The sequence below is a fragment of the Podarcis erhardii genome (genome assembly GCF_964252035.2).
Source record: "Podarcis erhardii genome assembly, chromosome: 1".
Lineage (NCBI taxonomy): Eukaryota > Metazoa > Chordata > Lepidosauria > Squamata > Lacertidae > Podarcis > Podarcis erhardii.
This window is the reverse complement of record NC_138497.1, coordinates 31467430-31486487: the sequence shown is the minus strand read 5'-3', so window position 1 is coordinate 31486487 and position 19058 is coordinate 31467430. Positions and strand designations below refer to the sequence as shown.

Here is a 19058-nt window from a genome sequence, read left to right as displayed (position 1 = left end):
ACTAGAGAATAAGTTATGTCAGGAGTGCTCTGATGGTGTTTCCTGCTTGGCAGGGGGTTGGACTCGATGGCCCTTATGGTCTCTTCCAACTCTGTGATTCTATGATTCTAAGTTCCCCTGATTCCAGAATGACCAGCTTTCAAGTGAGCATAGTATAAAATGAAGCATTTGTTGCAAATGCTGACATCTATCGGCCCTAAGGAGAACTGCAGCATTAACAACTAGAGTGCTGAACTTTTAAACAATGGAATCCTACACTGTAAGTACACCTTAACTTAGAATCAAGTCTCACTGAGTTCAGTGGAGTTCACTCCAAAGTAAGTGTGTATTTCTGATTCAACACAATCCATTTAGATAATGGTTACTTGTGTTAATGCAGACTATGATAATCTGATGATGACTAATTCTGGTTACGCCTCAAAGGTCAGTGCTGAACCTCTTCACTTGCTGACACGTCCAACTTTGCAATCACATGATTTTCATTTGTGACATTTGCTTTAAGTTTCAATTTCATTATAAATAAGGACCTCGCCCCCCCAAAGGGGGGGGGGGAATCAGGTAATCCCAGATACGAAGACCCATCTCACATATGTGCATGGGGAGATGAGCTTTTGGTCCTTCCTCCATCATGCAAATTAGAATGCCAGCTCAGCCTAGGGGGTGTACAAAACTGCAAATACAACAGCAGGATGAAAATGTATTAAATAGTAGTTAAGTGATTAGTAAATAGCCTGATTGTTTATCCACCTCCTAAAACATGGACATAAAGCCACTTTAGCAGCTAGATCATATGGGATTTTCCCTTTATTCTTTCTGAGGAGGGCTGGCCCTACCATTGGGTAGAGTCAGGCCACAGGGGGGCACAGAGGCAAGGTGTTGCAGGAGAGAGCTGTGGGTTGCCCTGAACTCCCTGCTGCCCTCATGTCTGGTGCAGGATGTGGCCCTGTGACAAGTGTGGAAGTGAAACCCAACTGCAAGTCCAGCTGACTTCTGTACACGGAATGTGGGGCAATAATCATCTTGTCCTTCACCTCAGGCAGCAAAATGTCTTGGGTCAGCCCTGCTTATATACCTGCTTTCAAGAGTAAGAGAGAATTTCCCTAATCCTGGCAGCTCTAGTGGAAGAGGAGTCTCTGTTGGAAGAGGAGTCCTCCTAGCGCTCCCCACTGTCCTCTCCATAAAGAATCCCATTGTTTTGACTCATTTCTTCATAATGACTGACCATTGGGTTTCCTCACCTTTACAGAATGTTTCTGCACTAGGCAACCTGACCTGAGGTAGAAAACAGAAAGATAAATCAGATTCAAAGTAGTAAAAGCAGACAGATAATTCTAACCCACTAAATATTTTATTGGTCTGAAACACAATAGATTTATCCACCTTTATGGCATCCCGTTTCTGAACACTCAAGGCAGCTCTCAATACAACAACCATGTACTAAAATAATGCGGATGAAACTACTACTTTTATTATTATTACAATGATTAATTACCTTCTACACCACCACCAACTCCTTCTACATACCCTATTAGTGAAAGTTTTGTAAGAATCTGTCAGAATATTTGAAGAACCAGCGCTGAAGAACAAAATGACATAATCACAAAAGGCTGGAAGGCAATCAATCAGGTTTCTGCAATACTTCTGGTCTAGAAAAAAAAAAAGAGCAGCACTAAAGTCAATCCTTCATCTCAATTATCTTCAAAAATCACCACTCCTCAGCTGCAAAGAATTTCTTGTTTTACAATATGTGGCTTGTTGGACTTTAACCACATTTTGCTGCTTCCCAGCCTACTCCCACCTCTGGCCTTTTCCTTCCACTGAGCTCCTTCGGAATTTCCAACACATTCCATCACCACAAGAAGCTCAGATCATGTCCTCTTTGCCTTAGAACCGTAACTTTCCCCTTATTCTTAATATTTGCACAGCTGCCCCCAATGGTGTTTAGAATTTTCTCTTGTTCCCTTAGAGAGCTGCTAGGTGTTCCTGAGTTCCTTTGCCTTCCATGGGTACAGCTTTCCTCATCAAGGCATCTTTAGGAACAGGGCTGTCTCCTCAGTTTCTTCTTGTTGTGCAGGAGCTGTGCAATAGGGAAAGGGGGCCAAACTGTGATTCAGTGAAACTGACTGGCAGTAGGTTCAGGACAGAAAAAAGGAAGCACATATAACGCATAGTGAATGGCCCAATATAAGAACATAAGAAGATTCCCCTGTTGGGTTAGGCCCAAGGCCCTTCCAGCCTAGCATCCTATTCTCAGTGACCAATCAAGTGTGACTCCAAGCACCTAGGATTTGGAGGTGTTGAGAAGAATGCAATGTCATGCTAAGATCAAGGCAATGCTCCATCAAGGCAAGCATTTGGGCTTCCATGAAGGAATGACCAACCCCCTCTGTTCTCTTGCTATGCACTGATCCATGGGTTCTCCTGAAACCCCACCCCCAGGAAATTGTGTGTGTGCGAGGAGGAAGAGGCAGGAAAGCCCTGTTGTGGAAGTGGAAGTCCTTGAACATAGCCATCATAGCTAGTAGCCACTGATAGCCTCCCCCACCCCCATGAATTTGTCTGAAGTCCTTTTAGAGCCTTCAAATTTGGTAGGTAAAGGGATCCCTGATCATTAGGTCCAGTCACGGACGACTCTGGGGTTGCGGTGCTCATCTCGCTTTAGTGGCCAAGGGAGCTGGCGTACAGCTTCCAGGTCATGTGGCCAGCATGACTAAGCCGCTTCTGGTGAACCAGAGCAGCGCACGGAAACGCCGTTTACCTTCCTGCTGGAGTGGTACCTATTTATCTACTTGCACTTTGACGTGCTTTTGAACTGCTAGGTTGGAAGGAGCAGGGGCCGAGCAACGGGAGCTCACCCCGTCACGGGGATTCGAACCGCCAACCTTCTGATCGGCAAGTCCTAAGCTCTGTGGTTTAACCCATAGTCGTTGCCAAATTTAATGCCATGAGATGGTGATGAAGGCTGCCAGCTTAGATGTATTTGGAAACAGGGTTGAATATAGATGAATGAACACTGCAGCAGTGGCTTAGAGTGAACCCTCCATGTTTTGAAGCAGTATACCTCCCGCTTCCAGAAAGTGGGGTCAAAGACGATGGCTGTCACATTCACATATGTGTGCTTTCCTAAGGTTGGCCACTGTTGGCAGCAGAATGCAGGATGGACCTTGACCTGATCTAGTAAGGCAATGTTTATGTTCTTATCTTGAGTATGCACTCTTAATTATGTGCAGGGGAATAGACTGACCATCTCATGAACGGTTCACAACCTTTACCCCTGCTCCATCACATTCTGCCACTTGGCTCAGAGTTTGTACTCTGGGCTGCTGCTTGGCTCATCAGCATGTGTATAGAAGTTGTTTTCATTTAATGGGGCATGCACCCTATTTTTAACCTGGCCTGATGTGCACAAAGTCAGGGACACTCCCATCAATCACCCAATCACCTTCTTTCAAAGTTTGTAAGGAATTTATATCACTGTTCATTAGCGCTGTTTTTCTAGAAAAAGAGGTGCTGGAACTTGCCATGAACACATCCCTTGTTCTCTTATAATGGCAAAGGTGCCCACCTGAGAGGTGCCGAAATTGAGTTTTGCCGAGTTCTGGCTTTAAAAAATCCCTGCTGCTCATGTTCTTTCAGGGTGTGTGTATCACACATGATGCCAGGATTTGCCTTATCTCCTTCTGAACATTTCTCTATATTTTTCTGAACAAATAGTGATCCAATTCCTTTGAGCTGAAACTACTGTCAGGTATAAGCTACTTCTAGGACATTCCCTACTGCAGCAGGAGCATAGCTGTCAACCTTCCCTTTTTTTTGCGGGAAATTCCCTTATTCCAGCGCCGTTTCCCACTGCTATCCTGGATTGTTAGATATCCTGGAGACTGTCCCCGGGACAGGCGAGGCTGCTGATCCCTTATTTTCAAGGCTGCTGATCCCTTATTTTCAAATCTGAAAGTTGACCGCTATGAGCAGGAGTAAGAAATGTGTGGTTGGAGAAGCCAGCCACTGAAGCCACGCCACACTTGCCTCTGCACTTGGCCGCCTCCACCCTGTTTTTTCGGACATCAGGGGCACTGCCTCATCCCAAATATTGGGGGCGCCCAAATGACTCAATCCTAGGAGTTGGTGCCTCTGCTGGAGGGCATCAGGCTGGGGAAGAGTGTCCTTAAGTTTCCAGTACAAACACTTTGTGTCTTTACTCTAGAGGAGTGCCTGGATGAGCAGCTTACAGTTCATAATGCTGCTTGCTCTGTTCTAATATTTCTTCCAAACAGCTTCAGCAAACCTCACAAGATCTGGGAAACCAACACAGATAACAGGGAAATATGTTTGCATAAGCATTCTCTAGCACAATCTACAATCTCACCTCCTTTCTCTCTCTCATGGCAATGCCCTTGCAGGCTGAGCTGAGAGTCCTTTTGGCCTTGAGATGGTAGTGAGGAAAGAAGTTCATGCTTTTTCTTCATTTGTGGGCCTTAGAGGCAATATTTTGTTTACTTGCACAGAAGATCCTGATTATAAGGTCTGCTACCCAGGGAAGCACAAGTGAGTTTTGTTTGTGCCAGTCCTCTGGAGCAGAAAGAGTGCCATTGACTTGTTGCATTCTCTCCTCATGCCCACCTGTCATTTTATATCTGTCTGGGCACAGGGTGCCCTGGAGTATATGGCTGGAAAACACTGGGTACGTGCACAGTGTTGCTGATGCACTCAAGCTGCAAGCCTTCGGTATATGACCCTTTCCTGTGTGTAGAACACAGTGCAATTTAGGGCATGAAAATAATAATAAATGTCTGTCCACTTAACTTGAAAGCACAAGGGGGAGAAGGAACGGCATGAGCGCAGCTGTGTAGGGCTCATCTGGTTTAGCTACAGGTCAAGAGTGAGGTGAATCTACGCTGCAGGGGCCTACAATGTGTTTTCTTGGCTCTTGAGTATGTTATTTGTCCTTAAAGTCATAAGAAGTGAATTTAAGTTCAAACATCGGACATGAAAACTGAATAATATCCTAGTTTAGAAAAGCTAGTGAAAGCACAGGAAACAGGAAATGATGTTTGTGGCCAAGCTATGATGGTCACTGGACATGCTATTGAGCATTCTGCCTGATTTTTTTACTCAGAGGTTACACAACATTGGCTAGATTCTGATTTCTTTGAGGGGAGGTCAGACACTCTCCAGTGTGTTTCCTCATCACTTTCCTTATTGCAAAAAGTGGGAAAAGTGGGTTTGTTGCATAAGACTCAACCTTGCATCCCAACAAAGCCAATAATAGGGATGGCTGGAGACAAAAGTGAGTGGGGCCATCGCTTGACACAGTCTCTCCCTACCCAATGGGCTTCGGGGAGGGGGGGGAAGGGACAGGCCACTCTTGCCAGAGGCCTGAATCAAACAGTTGTAGAAGGCTTTAACCCACATCTCCTCCCATCACTCTATCCATTTTGGCTCCCCTGCATTCCCTCCATGCGCGACATTCAGGCTGCAGGTTCTGAACCACTGGACTAGGGAGTTAGCCATGGGTGACCCAAGATTCCACACAACAGGGATTAAGTAATGAGTTTTCCAGTCATGAAACTACAACTAGAAACAGGGGTCTAATCTCTCTAAGGTAAATCACACAAAGAACCAGGCCTAGAATTTTGCATTTATAATATGCTACCCTAGTCTTCAGTTCCAAGATGCAACACCTTCTGCCAAGATGCATGCAAACCAACCCAAGATGCATGCAAAACCATTTTATAGACTTGTTACAGTAGAACATGTTAAACCTGCCTAGCTCATAAATCGTTCATATGCTATTATTGTGCTTGCATGCCAGATGAAGTTTGAACTGCCTGTTTAATACTGGAAAGGTAATTGACCTTTCTTACCTGCAGAGCCTATTCCTCATGATGTTTATCCATTACAGCTAGTAAAATGCCTTTCCAAATTAGTTCTAGCCCATAAATGAGCCATAAACAGGGAATGCATCAAACTAATGCCATTGACATTAGTTAATGGTTTTTAGTGTCCGTAGCCGGCTTATCAACTCTGAATTTATATGTTTTTAATCCTTAACTTCTTGCAGAACCAGCTACCTAATAATCACAAATGCTATTCTACAGTGGAGTGCGGTGAAATGCTGCATAGGGGAACAGTTAGGACCAGAGACACCAGCTTGCGAGGGCGATGGAGGAGAGGAGAGGGAATGTTGCATACACAACACTCTTCCCTTCACCAGGCCTCAGACAGAATGATGGAACCCTGCTGCCTCCCTCCCAAAACCAGGACTAGCTTAGCCCCCCTAGTCCAGGCTAATCAAGTGGATAGCACTCTATGTTAGAGAAGCAATCTATGTCTCCAACGACAAAGTTTGCTTCCAGATTACCTGTTTAATTAGCATTCAGCCTGATTTGTTTGCAGAGAGATATGATTATGTGTCAGCTGTCTAATGAGCATTTCTCCTGATTTATTTGAGTAGAGACTGGATGATGTGTTATCCCACACCTTCCAGTGCATTTTCTGTTCACTTTCCTTTTCAATATAAATCTGATCTTTTGGGGAAGTGGGTTTGTTTTGCAAGCGCTCCCAAACCAGCTTTAATTGTGCAGTGAGAGTTTGCCAAGATGCAATTGAATCTCACCTGGCGGGGGGGGGGAGACAGTCTGGAAGTGCCCAGAATATGTACCTTATTCATATTTTATGTACCCCTTACTAGAACAAACTCAATACAATTTATCAGGGCTGATGAACCACCTACTAACCGTACCGCCATCTTCTCTGGATTCAGTTTGAGCTTACAAGGCTGCAACCCTTACTTCCTAGATTGTGTATTAAGTTCCACTGAGATCAATGACACTTGCTTCCAAGTAAATATGCTTAGGACTACAATGTAAAAGATGCCGAAAATGTCTGCAGCTGGATTTGATGCCTCTCCTCCCCCTCCCCATCACAAGAGCGGGAGAACATGCTCTTTTGTTTGCATCAGGAGCCAAGTGTTATGTTTTGCAGTGGGAGCTGACCCAGTTCTCTGCTGAATCCGTTATTGACTTGTCGGCTGCTGCTACTCTCTTTGTACAGAGCCCTGTTCCCCCAACTGAAGGTGCTTGTATAGCATTTCACTCAGTTTTATGAAACTCTGTTCTGTGATATAATGAGCTTTTGCAAAAAGAGCAAGTGCTACCGACTTCAACTGAGGTCAGAAGGATCTTTCTACCATTGCACTACAATGTTCTGCTTTATACTGCTGAAAAGCTGTATTAATAGACTTTCTTTTCAGTGCTTAACTTACTGCAGTGGTGCCACTAGGGAATTTTAGACTCTGGACTTAAGGTGGGTGGGGGATATGGGTGGGGCTTTAAAATAGCCATGTTTATCACTTCACAGAGAGTATTTCTCTTCTCCGCCTCCTCCTCATGCTTTACAAATGCTTCTTTCTTGATATGTTACAGCAAAAAACAAACAGATAACAGTTTGCCAGCCCTGGTTAAAGGTAAATAAATACTCTCAGCATGTGCTGTTTTTCATTCTGTATTCACTCCCTTCAGAGCACCACAAGAACAAGAGTTTGTTTCTGCTGTCCTGATGTGAAATGTAATAACTTGGGAATCAGCACCACATTGTTCTATAAAGGGATAATATATTTTAAAACTAAAAATAATGCAATGAGCATCTGTTACCATGCACAGCCAGCTACCTTCTCACTTAAAAAAGAGTTGAGAAGGAAGGATGTGCAGGAGTCTGCGCCATCCTCTCTGGGCCCCTAGCTTTGGATCTGCCCCCAACATCTGCTGCTTTCTCGGAGGTCATTTGCGACCCGGGACTTCGGCCACTGACCTGCAAGCCCCGTTGTGCTATGGACAGAGAGTTGGTTCCCCGCTCTTTTATCAAGTCGCTTTTGCCTCGGGCAGCGAACCAGGAACTAGGAAGCAGCTTCAGCCCCCGATTTTACCGGCAGGCTGCGCGCACCCTCCCCGTTTACTTTCCAATCCGAATTGAGGGGGGGGGGGACCCGACCTGGTCGGTGTGCGCACCCTCAGCCTGGCAGCCCGCGAACCGGGACGTCGCCCCCCTCTTCCCCAAGCTAATGACTAGGACCGGATGACTGGCGGTCTTTCGAGCCACGTTCCTCTCGGTCGACGCGCCGCCGGAAGAATTTTGTCAGGTCCTTCCCGCGCTCCCGCCCTCAGAGCAAAACGAAGCGGGAGCTCGTGAGGCCGCCGAAAAGGTGCGAGCGGAAGGCGGGAGAAGAGCTCGGCAGGCCCACCCCCACCCCGCTTTCCCGGAGGCTGCGCAGGGCGCACGGCTAACGGCGCCGCGCGGCTGCAGACTCCCGGACGGGACCGTCGGGGGGCGCGCGCCTGCGCCACTTTCTGCGCCCCTCCCGGGGCTTTTTCGCGGGACGGAGAGAGTTGCCATAGCAAGAGCAGGAAGCAGCGCAGAGGGGCGGGGGGCAGGCAGCCAATCCGCGCCCGGAGGGGCGTGGTGGTGGGCGTCCAGGTAGCTCCTTCCAACGCGGGCCGGGGGGGGGGGCGGTGGTTTCTGGCTGACGCGCCTCGGCGGGCGGGGCGTGGTGACGTGCGCCGCGGAGGCAAACCTTGAGCTGGCAACATGAGCCGCGAAAGGTGAGCGCAAGAGGAGGAAAGTCCGGCGAGGCGAGGCGGGCGCGCGGGGGGCGCTCGCGGCACCGGGGCTGCTGGCTGAGGGAAGAGCGAGGGGTCCCCGAGCCCGCGCTGGTGTCCCGCCGTCGGAGGAGGAACTTGTCGCTCAGCGCGCACTTCCTCGGCCGCTATGGTGAGCGGGGAGCCGGAGCTGGGAGAGAAGCGGACGGGGTACCGAGCCGAGCCCGACCTGCTGCAAGAGTCGAAGCCCGAGCCGGCGGACGCCGAGACGCCCAACGGGTCGGCGCCGGGGTCGGTGCCGGAGGTGCGCCTGACGCGGCGCCGCTGGGCAATCGTGTTCCTCTTCAGCGCCTATTCGTTCTGCAACGCTTTCCAGTGGATCCAGTACGGCAGCATCAGCGTGGTCTTCGCGCGCTTCTACGGCGTGACCCCTTTCGCCATCGACTGGCTCTCCATGTGCTACATGCTCGTCTACATCCCGCTGCTCTTCCCGGTCGCCTGGCTGCTCGACAAGAAGGGGCTGCGCCTCATCGCCCTGGCGGGCTCCGCTCTCAACTGCGTGGGCGCCTGGGTGAAGACGGGCAGCACGAAGCCAAACCTCTTCCCCGTCACCGTCCTGGGACAGGTCGTCTGCTCGCTGGCCCAAGTCTTCATCCTGGGCATGCCGTCCCACATCGCTTCCGTCTGGTTTGGGTCCCGGGAGGTCTCCAGTGCCTGCTCCATCGCTGTCTTTGGTAACCAGGTAGGTGGCAAAATATTCAGGTATGCATTAAGCCACGGGTTCCCAAGTTGTGATCCACAGATCACCAGCTGTCCACAGGCTTGACTCAGATCCTTCATAGTGTATCTGTGGCTGAAAATAGGAGATGGTGCATCCGTTGCCTTTTAATATTTGTACTGATTTTCTATTGCATTTGTGTTTCTTATATTGTGTTGCAGGTTGAAGTTTATAGAATTCCGATTGTGTCTTTCAAAACTTAGATACAGCTTTTCATTTATAAATGTATGAATCTCAAAGTGATTCAACTACAGCGGTTCAGCTGCAACAGCCACAACTAAAATAAAACTTCAATATCTACAATCAGGAAATGCCAGGGTAAAAAGGAAGGTCTTTGGGAAAGTCGCCCTGTTGTCAGTGCTCACTTGATCTCTACAAGGATCTCTGGTCACACCCACACCTTCCATTAAAAGCACATTTAATGGGGGGCCTTTTTTGTATTAATCCTTGTGCATTCGCCACCAAAGCAGCCACTATGTGTCCTGGTGCCTCTTTCAGATCAATTGAGCAAGTTGTCATGTCATTGCAATGGCAACACCATCAAAATAAATAAATTAGTGGGTGGGGGCACAGAAGGGACAAAGTACGTTGAACCTTGTCCAACATACGGAAATGAAAGAAGCGATCAAAAATAAAATTACAAATCATACAGCATCTATCACCATTGTAATTGCTACAATACACAGAAGAATCATTGAGTGGTCCACCAATATTCTTAGCAGTGGTCCATGGCCAAACAGGGTTTGAGGACCACCAAATTAAATAATACCAACTATTTCCATCTTGTTCAATAGTATAAGGTCAGAGACAAAGAGATGCTGGGGGCTAGAGGAAAGGAGGTAGTCCTTTCCTCTACATAAGACCACATAACACCGGTCTGGAAAGATCGACATTGGCTCCCAGTATGTTCTGAGCACAATTCAAAGTGTTGGTGCTGACCTTTAAAGCCCTAAACGGCCTCGGCCCTGAAGGAGCGTCTCCACCCCCATTGTTCTGCCCGGACACTGAGGTCCAGCACCGAAGGCCTTCTGGTGGTTCCCTCGCTGCGAGAAGCCAAGTTACAGGGAACCAGGCAGAGGGCCTTCTCGGTAGTGGCACCTGCCCTGTGGAATGCCCTCCCATCAGATGTCAAAGAGAAGAACAACTACCAGACTTTGAGAAGACATCTGAAGGCAGCCCTGTTTAGGGAAGCTTTTCATGTTTAAAAAACCACTGTATTTTAATATTTTGTTGGAAGCCGCCCAGAGTGGCTGGGGAAACCCAGCCGGATGGGCGGAGTATAAATAATAAATTCTTATCATTATCATTATCATCTGATCTTGAGAGCGCTCATCCATGTTTTTGCTTGCCCCATGCCCAGAAAGGACAGGCCCACATGGTTTTCCATTTGACTCACTCTTTCTAGGCACAGGTCCAAGTAGTTTTCTCCATTCTCAGGGAAAACCTGCTCTTTAGCTGTAAATCGGAGCAAATATCAATCCATTCCAGAGCAAACCCAAATTGCTACTTGCCATTGGCCCATCTGGGGTTCTAGTTCCCCTGCCAATCAGCTGACATCACACTGATCGGTAGGTGCCAGCTGGTGGGCAGGGCTGGTGGTGTTCAGTTCTTCATTGGTGGTGTGCACTAGTTCCCTGCAGAGAACTGGTGTTCACAGATAATGCAACAGGATGGTACACTTAGTTCATCAGCTGATCAGCAGGGTGGTGTTGGTGTTAAATTCTGGTCAGTTTGCCTGAACAAATCACTTTGTATTGAAACCCCTATGATCAGGAAGGGGGTTGAATCAAAACTCCTGCTAAAACTAAACACGCCCCCCCCCACTTTATTGGTGTGCTTTGATGTTCCAACTTTGGGACTTCAAAACACCAAATAACATGATGCCGTTGTGATATCAGATGATTTACAGGCAGGCCACTCACCTCTCAGATTTGGTTTGAGAGACCAATCCTGATAAGGATCTGACCTGTGGAGCCAAACAGGTTCCCCGCCCGTGATCTACTTTAAAGGCTAAACGCTTGCTAGCATAAAGGAATCACTAACCAGTGGAAAGTAACAGTGGCGAGTAAATCTAGGTGTAAGACATGTGTTGCTATACTTCCTCAGGCATGTGCATAGCTGGTGCACCAGCCTAAATTAGGCATAAATTCTCCTGGCAAATCCTGGTGCAAGGCAGAACCCAGGAGGGTGCCCAGACTGTGAGTCTGATTCTTCAAGGTGAGTACTATCCCATCCAAAACAGGCTGAATCCCTATTCCAGAGTCTGCGTCCTTTCTGACTGGGAGTGCATGTATCTTGTTTAAGCTTCCATTTATTCATCCAGCCCATTACTGTCCCTAGGGATGTGCTTCTGCTAAAGTTCAGTACAGTGATACCTTGGTTTACAACCATAACCCATTCTGGAGGTCTGGTTGTAAACCAAAACAGGTTGTAACCCAAGGCGCGCTTTCACCAATGGGGCCTCCCCCCCCCCAAAAAAAGGGTTGTAATCCAAAATAAAAATGGGTTGTAATCAAAAAAAAGAGACACACACTTCAGGGTCTGATGTGGTTGTAATCCAAAATGGTTGTAATCCAAAACGGTTGCAAACCAAGGTACCACTGTACCTTTCCTAGCTAACAGCAGAAGTCTGGAACAGTTTTCATGCTCTCCGACAGTATAAGGTGGTTTTCCAGGTTTTTATTGTTACTGAATTTTCAGAACTTCCTTATGAAGTTAAAATAACAATCCAGTTATTTTGTGCAGTTTTTCCCCCTCTCTCTTTTATTTTACTTCATACAGTACTGTATTTCTTACTGGTTTCCTATATATATATATATATATATATATATATATATAAATATAACCAACATTTATAATACCGCATGATTGTAGTAAAACCTCTACTATGATAAATATTAAAATTATCAATAAAGACAGTTAAAAACAATTAGTGGCTCTCTTGTGATACTGGCAGCAGATCTGAGCTCTATACTTCCCCCTCCTTTCAAAATTGGCATTGTTATCAGAGAAGTGGCTTCCTGGGCAGGGGAAAATAAAGGAAATGTACATGAACATCAAAGTACAATTGTCTCTCGTGAGTTTGTTTGTGCATGATGTGGCGGAAGTGTTCAATGTTCTCTATCCTTCCGCAGGGTTAGCCAGTGTGGAATCCAACAGATGCTCTAGGCTAGGACAACAATTCCCATCATCTGTGACCATGCTGGCCGGGGCTGGTGGGAGTCCAGCAATATCTGCAGACCACAGCATTGGCTATCCTTGCTCTAGTGCCGTCTCCCTAAATGCTGATTCTGCTGCATCAAAGGGAATTCCCACATGCATTTGCCGCTTTTATCTTGATTAAGAGGGAATCCCAGGACTCTCCTGCCTTTGCGTTTGTGGTTAGCCTCACTGTGAAACTAAGGCCTTCATTTTAAATATAAGATCATGCAACTATCCCTCCAACCCTCAAAGACTGTGAGTTGTATTCAGCAATATGCTCTTCTGATCCTTCTGTCAGTGGAAGTGTTTTAGCTAGCCAGTTGAAATGCTCTCCTCCCCTCCCTGCCCACAGCAAACACTGTTCTGGGGTTCTCCAGAAACCCCCCAAGCCAATTTGGGTGGGTGCCTGAGAAGAGGAGATTTGGGGAAGCAGAAGTCCTTGCCAAGGGCTCATTAGGTGAATCACACCCTATTAAACTGTTTGTTGTTAAGATAGTGAGGACCAGTTTATAATAAAAAAACACAAAAACTGCATAACATAATAACAAACAAAAGGAGTATAAAAGGTTATGTTTCTGTCAGAATAGGTAGAGACAGGTACGTTTTTAATGTTTGATATTTTATTGCTGTTTTATAATTTGTTGGAAGTGATGGTGAAGATTGCTGTACACATTTGAAAGGAGATAAGTGTGCTTCCAGTCAGGTGAGCAATGAACAAAGCTACTTTATAATAGCTTGTATTTGGAACATTTTCTGTGCAATGAATGGCCACCATAGGGGATGTATTAGTACTCCTGCAAACTTGATGGATCCTCTTACTTGAAAATCTTTCTTTATTTTCTTGCCAAGTATGGTGCTCTGCAGTTATTTGTCCTAGACAGAATATTATTGCTAGCATCTACTGTGCTCAATAATGATGTTCTTTTCTAAAATCAGGATATTACGGAGCTGAACAAGAGCAAACAAAATAAGTTTCCCTCCGGCTCCTGTATAAGAAATGCTCTGTGTTCAGGTTCTTCCCCCTCACAGGTGTGGATTGCTGAAGGCAAAAGGGAAGTGCCTGATGCTGACATTGCGCAATAAGAAGATGCCTTGGCTTTCAGGCGCACTTCCTGAGTTCTGCACACGCAGAAGATATAGGCATAATAATAGCTGTGATCATTAAAAGTCAGTGTCGTTGGAAGCAAATGTTTCCATATGAAGGTGATGGTGAAGATTGCTGTATGCATTTGAAAAGAGATAAGTGTGCTTGTCTCACCGGACTGAAATTGCACGTCCTTAAGAATGATCTCTCACAACAAGTACCATTGATGCATTTTAAATGGCTCTTCATAGCAGAGACACTTAACTTTGTAGAACTGATTGAGCTGTTAGAGACCTAAGTCAGCAGCTGAACAGTTCCTCTGCCAGAGTTGTCTGGAAATGCACACATGCAGACAGAGGGAGAGAGGGGGGGAAGGAAGGAAGGAAGGAAAGGAGGGAGGAAAGAAAGAAAGAAAGAAAGAAAGAAAGAAAGAAAGAAAGAAAGAAAAGGTCAAATAGAACTCAAAGATAGATCCTTTATATGGGATTTGACCATGGGTCAGCAAACTAAGGTCCACGGGCCAGATCAGGCCCAATTGCCTTCTAGATCCGGCCCATGAACGGTACAGGAATCGCAGAGTGGATTGCCAGCGCACATATTCTTTTCCTCTCCCTCTCTTTCCCTCACACGGCTGCGCTTTTCTCCTCAGGGATGAAGCAATCTTGTCCCATGCCTGGTGCCATCGATAGCGGTAGTCAGCTCACCCGCCTGCCTGCCTCAGCAGGGCGGTGCTGTGAAGGGGGCATGTGACGCCAGCTGCCGGCCGCTGCTGCATTTTCCTCCTCCTCCTCCTCCTTCCTCTCCCTCAGTCTGCCCTTCCTTCCCTCTCTGCGCCGCTTCCTCACACGCTTTCTTCATCCCTCCCTCCCTCCTTCATTCCTCCCATGGCATTCAGGCAGGCTGTTGCGGTGGCCACAGCCGCTGCTTGCGGGTTGGCAGGAGGCTCTGTCTTCACACTGCCCCTTGGGAAGCGGTAGCAGCAGGTGGTGGGTAAAAGCTTCCGCGACGCTCTGGTTCCCCTACCTCCGTCCGCGGCTCCTCTGCTGGGGCTGCTGCTTCTGCCTTCGCCAGCCAACGCAGCCTCCTACTCTGCCATGGCGCTTGGCTGGCTGGAGAAACCCAACTGCAGCTATTGGGACAGCAACTGGGACAGGTAAAGCGAAGCATCTTCAGGCCTCTTTGTGGGCGGGCGAAAATCGTTCCCCCCCAAAAAAAAATATAGTTGGCCCCACAAGGTCTGATTGACGGTGGACCGGCCCCCTGCTGAAAAAGTTTGCTAACCCCTGGATTGGAGAGTGGGATCCCTCTTTTCCCTAAAGAGGGTACAGGTCATAGCTATCAAGTGTCCCTTATTTGAAGGGACAGTCCCTTATTCCAGTGCCATGTCCCTTATTTATGGATGTCCCTTAAATTTCAAAGGAAGCAGCTCCTCTCCCTCCCTCCCTGCCGGCCAGGGAAGAGGAAGGCTCCAACTGTGTTGCTTGGCTGTGTTGCTCACCCAATAAGAATTCTAAGAACGACTGGGGGGTGGAGCTTGCATGCCTTGTGTGTGGCTAGTTAATGCAAGCTGAGGGTTTTTTTTGAATGCTGGACACCATTTTGTTGCATGTGCTACTGCAAACTTTGCAGTGCAAAGCCAGGCCACGGAGCCATCTTAAGTTGAGGCTGCATAGGCCTTGTGGTGCATGTGATTCAGATTCTAGTTAGTTGAACCTCTGGTTACAAAGTTGGTTGGACAGTGTTCTCGAAGCTACCAGCATGAGTTTGACCAGACTGCAGGAGGACAGGAAGACTGGAGTGCCTGGAACAGGTGAGGCTGCAGGTTCCTTATTTTGGCTGGTGGTCCCTTATTTTCAAGGCTGCTGGTCCCTTATTTTCAAATCTGTAAGTTGACAGCTATGGTACAGGTTACTGTAACAAAGAGTTGACTTTTGTAATTTTGCAACATTTGCGGCTGCTTCATGGTGTAACATAGATACTTATGCAATAGAAACATGTCAACGCGTTTGCCCGCTGCTTTGCACTTGGGCAGGAGTCCAGGGGATGCTAGCATATTTGGGGAGCATGTTGCCTTGGCATATTGCCTGTGCTGCATTTTCATGGTGCATTGTTTAAGTATTTGATGTGACCAGAGCCTCTTCCTGCCAGATTTCATGTGTCTCCTTGGTTGAAATAAAGTTGATTTATCTTTCTGATGTCTCACTCTGTTGGAGTCTGGTAATTATATTATAGTGCAGAACAAAATAGTCTGGTTAGACTGCTGGCTGAAAGGATAAAGAAAACTCAAGGCCATTCTAAGTACAGGTTTACAGGTTGCCAAGCTGGAACCAAGAAGATAACAGTTAATACTGATACCAGTGGTCTTAAAAATTTCAGCAGCATCCTGTACGAGGCCAAAATTCAACGCCTTTCCCAACTCTTCCATTCTGCTCAATTCACTACATTATAATTGCAAAGCCCTTTGTGTTGGCACCAAGTGCACCAGAACCAGTCGCACTCCCCAAAATCCCCCTCTGCTGATACTGAACTTGTAGAAGATACAGTAAGTAAAACCTGAAAGGAAATGATCTTCTTTGCCAACAAGTAGTTACTGAAAGAGAAGGAATCAGTGAGGAGGAAGAGCAGATTGCCTTTCTATCTCTCACAATTTCCCATTGTTCAGGTAGCTCAAGATAGCATCTAATTACCAACATTTATTCAAAAGGCTTGTCAGCTAGTGCGTTTGCCCCATTCTAAATAATCCCCACTTGTGCTTTTTCATTGTTTAAGTTATCACATGATTTCTTGGAACACACCACACACAATGTTGCAAGAGGGATCTATGAGACTCCTTCTGCTTTCCTGCTCTCCAGCTGAGTATCTTGACCTTAAACCCAGAATGCAAACACTGAGATAGGGAGACAATGTTTTTGGGTTGCCATTGGGGACGTGGTACGTTAGACATATCTTGTAGACTTTGCTTTTGTTTCAAGGACAAAAGTCTGGATAGTATCTCTTATAAAATGTTGGATGCGATATCACAGAGTACTGTTCCTTGAGCTGTTCATAATGTTTTTAGTAGCCCTCTGCCTTTCAGCTAGGCTGTCATTTTGTTTAGAGGAATAATTTGTCTGGTACTGTAGTTTTTTGCTGTTGTGACCCAACATGTTTGACTTATGTTTGGTGGCTATCCAAAGTGGGCTTTGGTGTCAACTTAATTTTTTTATTTATTTTTATTTTTTATTTGCATTTTATTTACTGTATTTTTCGCTCTATAAGATGCACCAGACCACAAGACGTACCTAGTTTTTGGAGGAGGAAAACAAGAAAAAAAAAATATTCTGAATCTCAGAAGCCAGAACAGCAAGAGGGATTGCTGCACAGTGAAAGCAGCAATCCCTCTTGCTGTTCTGGCTTCTGGGATAGCTGCACAGCCTGCATTCGCTCCATAAGATGCACACATATTTCCCCTTGCTTTTTAGGAGGGAAAAAGTGAGTCTTATAGAGCAAAAAATACGGTATTTTTCTTCCTAATTTTGCAAACACACAACACCAAAAAACCTTTAACAAACCAGCATACTATACTATATAATATAATTTCCAACATGTATACAAAATTTATATACAAATTTTATATACCTAGAAAGAAAATGAAACAAAACAAAAAAGAACAAAAAGAAAAAAGAAAAACACCCCCCGAATCATATACATACCAACACACTAGACTTCCTGTCTATCCCGTTGTATATTCCTTTTTTTACAAATGAATGTACTCTTATAATTGTATATTTCTTTACATTTTATCTAATACATTCCTATATGAATATGTGCTCTTAGTCTTATTTCTCAACTCATTCTCACTCCAACATCAATCAAATGCTAGCATAGATAGTGAACCTATACTGTATTTTTTAACATATGTTTTATATCTATCCCACTTTTCCATAATTTTTTGTTTCGAATTGCCTCTCAGAGTATTTGTTAACTGCGTCATTTCAGCAAATTCTTGTAGCTTGTAATGCCAGTCCGTGATTGTTGGGGCTTCTTGTTCCTTCCACCCTTTTGCCACCGTCTGAGCTGCGGCCGTTGCATATAAGAATACCTCCCTAAAGGCCTTCGGGATGTCCCTGCCAACAATGCTTAACAGAAATGCCTCTGGTCTTTTTAAAAAAGTTATTCCGAACATTTTTTTCAACTCCTCGTAAATTAAGCCCCAGAACACTTTGATCTTCCTACATGTCCACCACGTATGATACATGTCGCCATTACTCCCACCACACCTCCAACAAGTATTCGCTAAGTTTTTATACATCTTTGATAGTCTTGAGGGGGTGAGGTACCATCTGTGCTGCATCTTTTTCTTTGATGTTATAACACGCCGTAAATCTCATATTTGTTCTCCAAAGCTCTTCCCATTCGGCCATCATTATTGGACGTCCAATGTCCTATGCCCATCTAATCATTGTTGTCTCAACCTCCTCCTCCTTAACTTCCCATTCCAGGAGGAGTCAATATATTCTCGAAATTACCCTGATTTTATTATTTATTAATTCTGTTTCGAGTTTAGAGGGCTGATTCTCGAATTCAATCTTTTTATCTTCTTTAAATATTTCATATATTTGATGGGTACTTTGGTGTCAAATTAAACTAGATGTAATTTCTGCAAATGAAGTCATAAATGGTAATGGTGTTTGGTAGAGACTGCCTTTAAGTTCTTGCATATTATGTTATGTTATGTTATGATTACATTACATTATTATTATATATTATTATATATTATATTACATTTATTATAAGAATATTATAATATTATAATATTATATTATTACAATAAAATATGTCCTGATACACAGGCTGGCAGGGTGGCCCTGGACATTTTGCCACTGTAGGCAAAATGCCCCACCACCTGACACACCCGCACCCCGATCCATGCCACCTCTCTACCCCCAGTGTTGTGCCCACACTGTTGCTGGCCTCTCCACCACAACTGCACCCTTGTATGCAGCTGGACCCTCACTGCCTCTACGATGCAGCGGCAGTGGTGAAGGTGCAGCAATAGCAGAGAGGGCAAAGATGTTGTGGCATCAGCATGGGCAGTGAGCTGGCAATGGCACAGTGGCAAAGCACGGGTTGGATCTGCTGACGAGGCAAATTGCTTCACCTCACCGGCTATGAGGGTAGTATGCTGAGCCAAAGAAAAGTGCATTGGATAATTGCAATATGCTTTTCCGAACATTCACACATACATTTGTAGTGCCCTTAAATATGTCCCTCACATATTGTGACTACAAATTCCTGCTAGCCAGCTAGATTAACCCAACCTTGCTGCTTTAACTTTGCCCTGAAGGTGAGTCCAGGAGGGCCAGAAGTCTGCATATGAAAGGCAAGTTTTATCTGAGTATTGAACTGAACTAGGATGTGC

The 19058-nt window shown here is 45.8% G+C and overlaps 1 protein-coding gene and 1 long non-coding RNA gene across 6 annotated transcripts in view; one reads left to right on the top strand and one right to left on the bottom strand.

Annotated features, from left to right (window-relative positions):
* Positions 1 to 1452: 1452 nt before the first annotated feature.
* LOC309345012 lies at positions 1453 to 8420 on the bottom strand. 3 transcript variants are annotated; one of them, XR_014157970.1, is made up of 2 exons: positions 7990 to 8420; positions 1453 to 2077 (listed from the first exon to the last, which is right to left on the bottom strand). It is a non-coding gene; the product is annotated as an uncharacterized lncRNA (long non-coding RNA). The 3 variants fall into 3 exon arrangements; XR_014157971.1 differs by lacking the exon at positions 7990 to 8420 and adding an exon at positions 7810 to 7969; XR_014157972.1 differs by lacking the exon at positions 7990 to 8420 and adding an exon at positions 4367 to 4737.
* A 343-nt stretch (positions 8421 to 8763) lies between these two features.
* Positions 8764 to 19058, top strand: part of FLVCR2 (FLVCR choline and putative heme transporter 2) — a gene marked incomplete at its 5' end in the record, with an annotated part of 52901 nt that continues 42606 nt past the window's right edge. For all 3 annotated transcript variants that reach the window (XM_081862893.1, XM_081862892.1, XM_081862891.1), the window contains one exon: positions 8764 to 9336. In XM_081862893.1, the coding sequence (XP_081719019.1) occupies positions 8764 to 9336 (573 nt within the window). The remainder of the gene's footprint in view (positions 9337 to 19058) is intronic.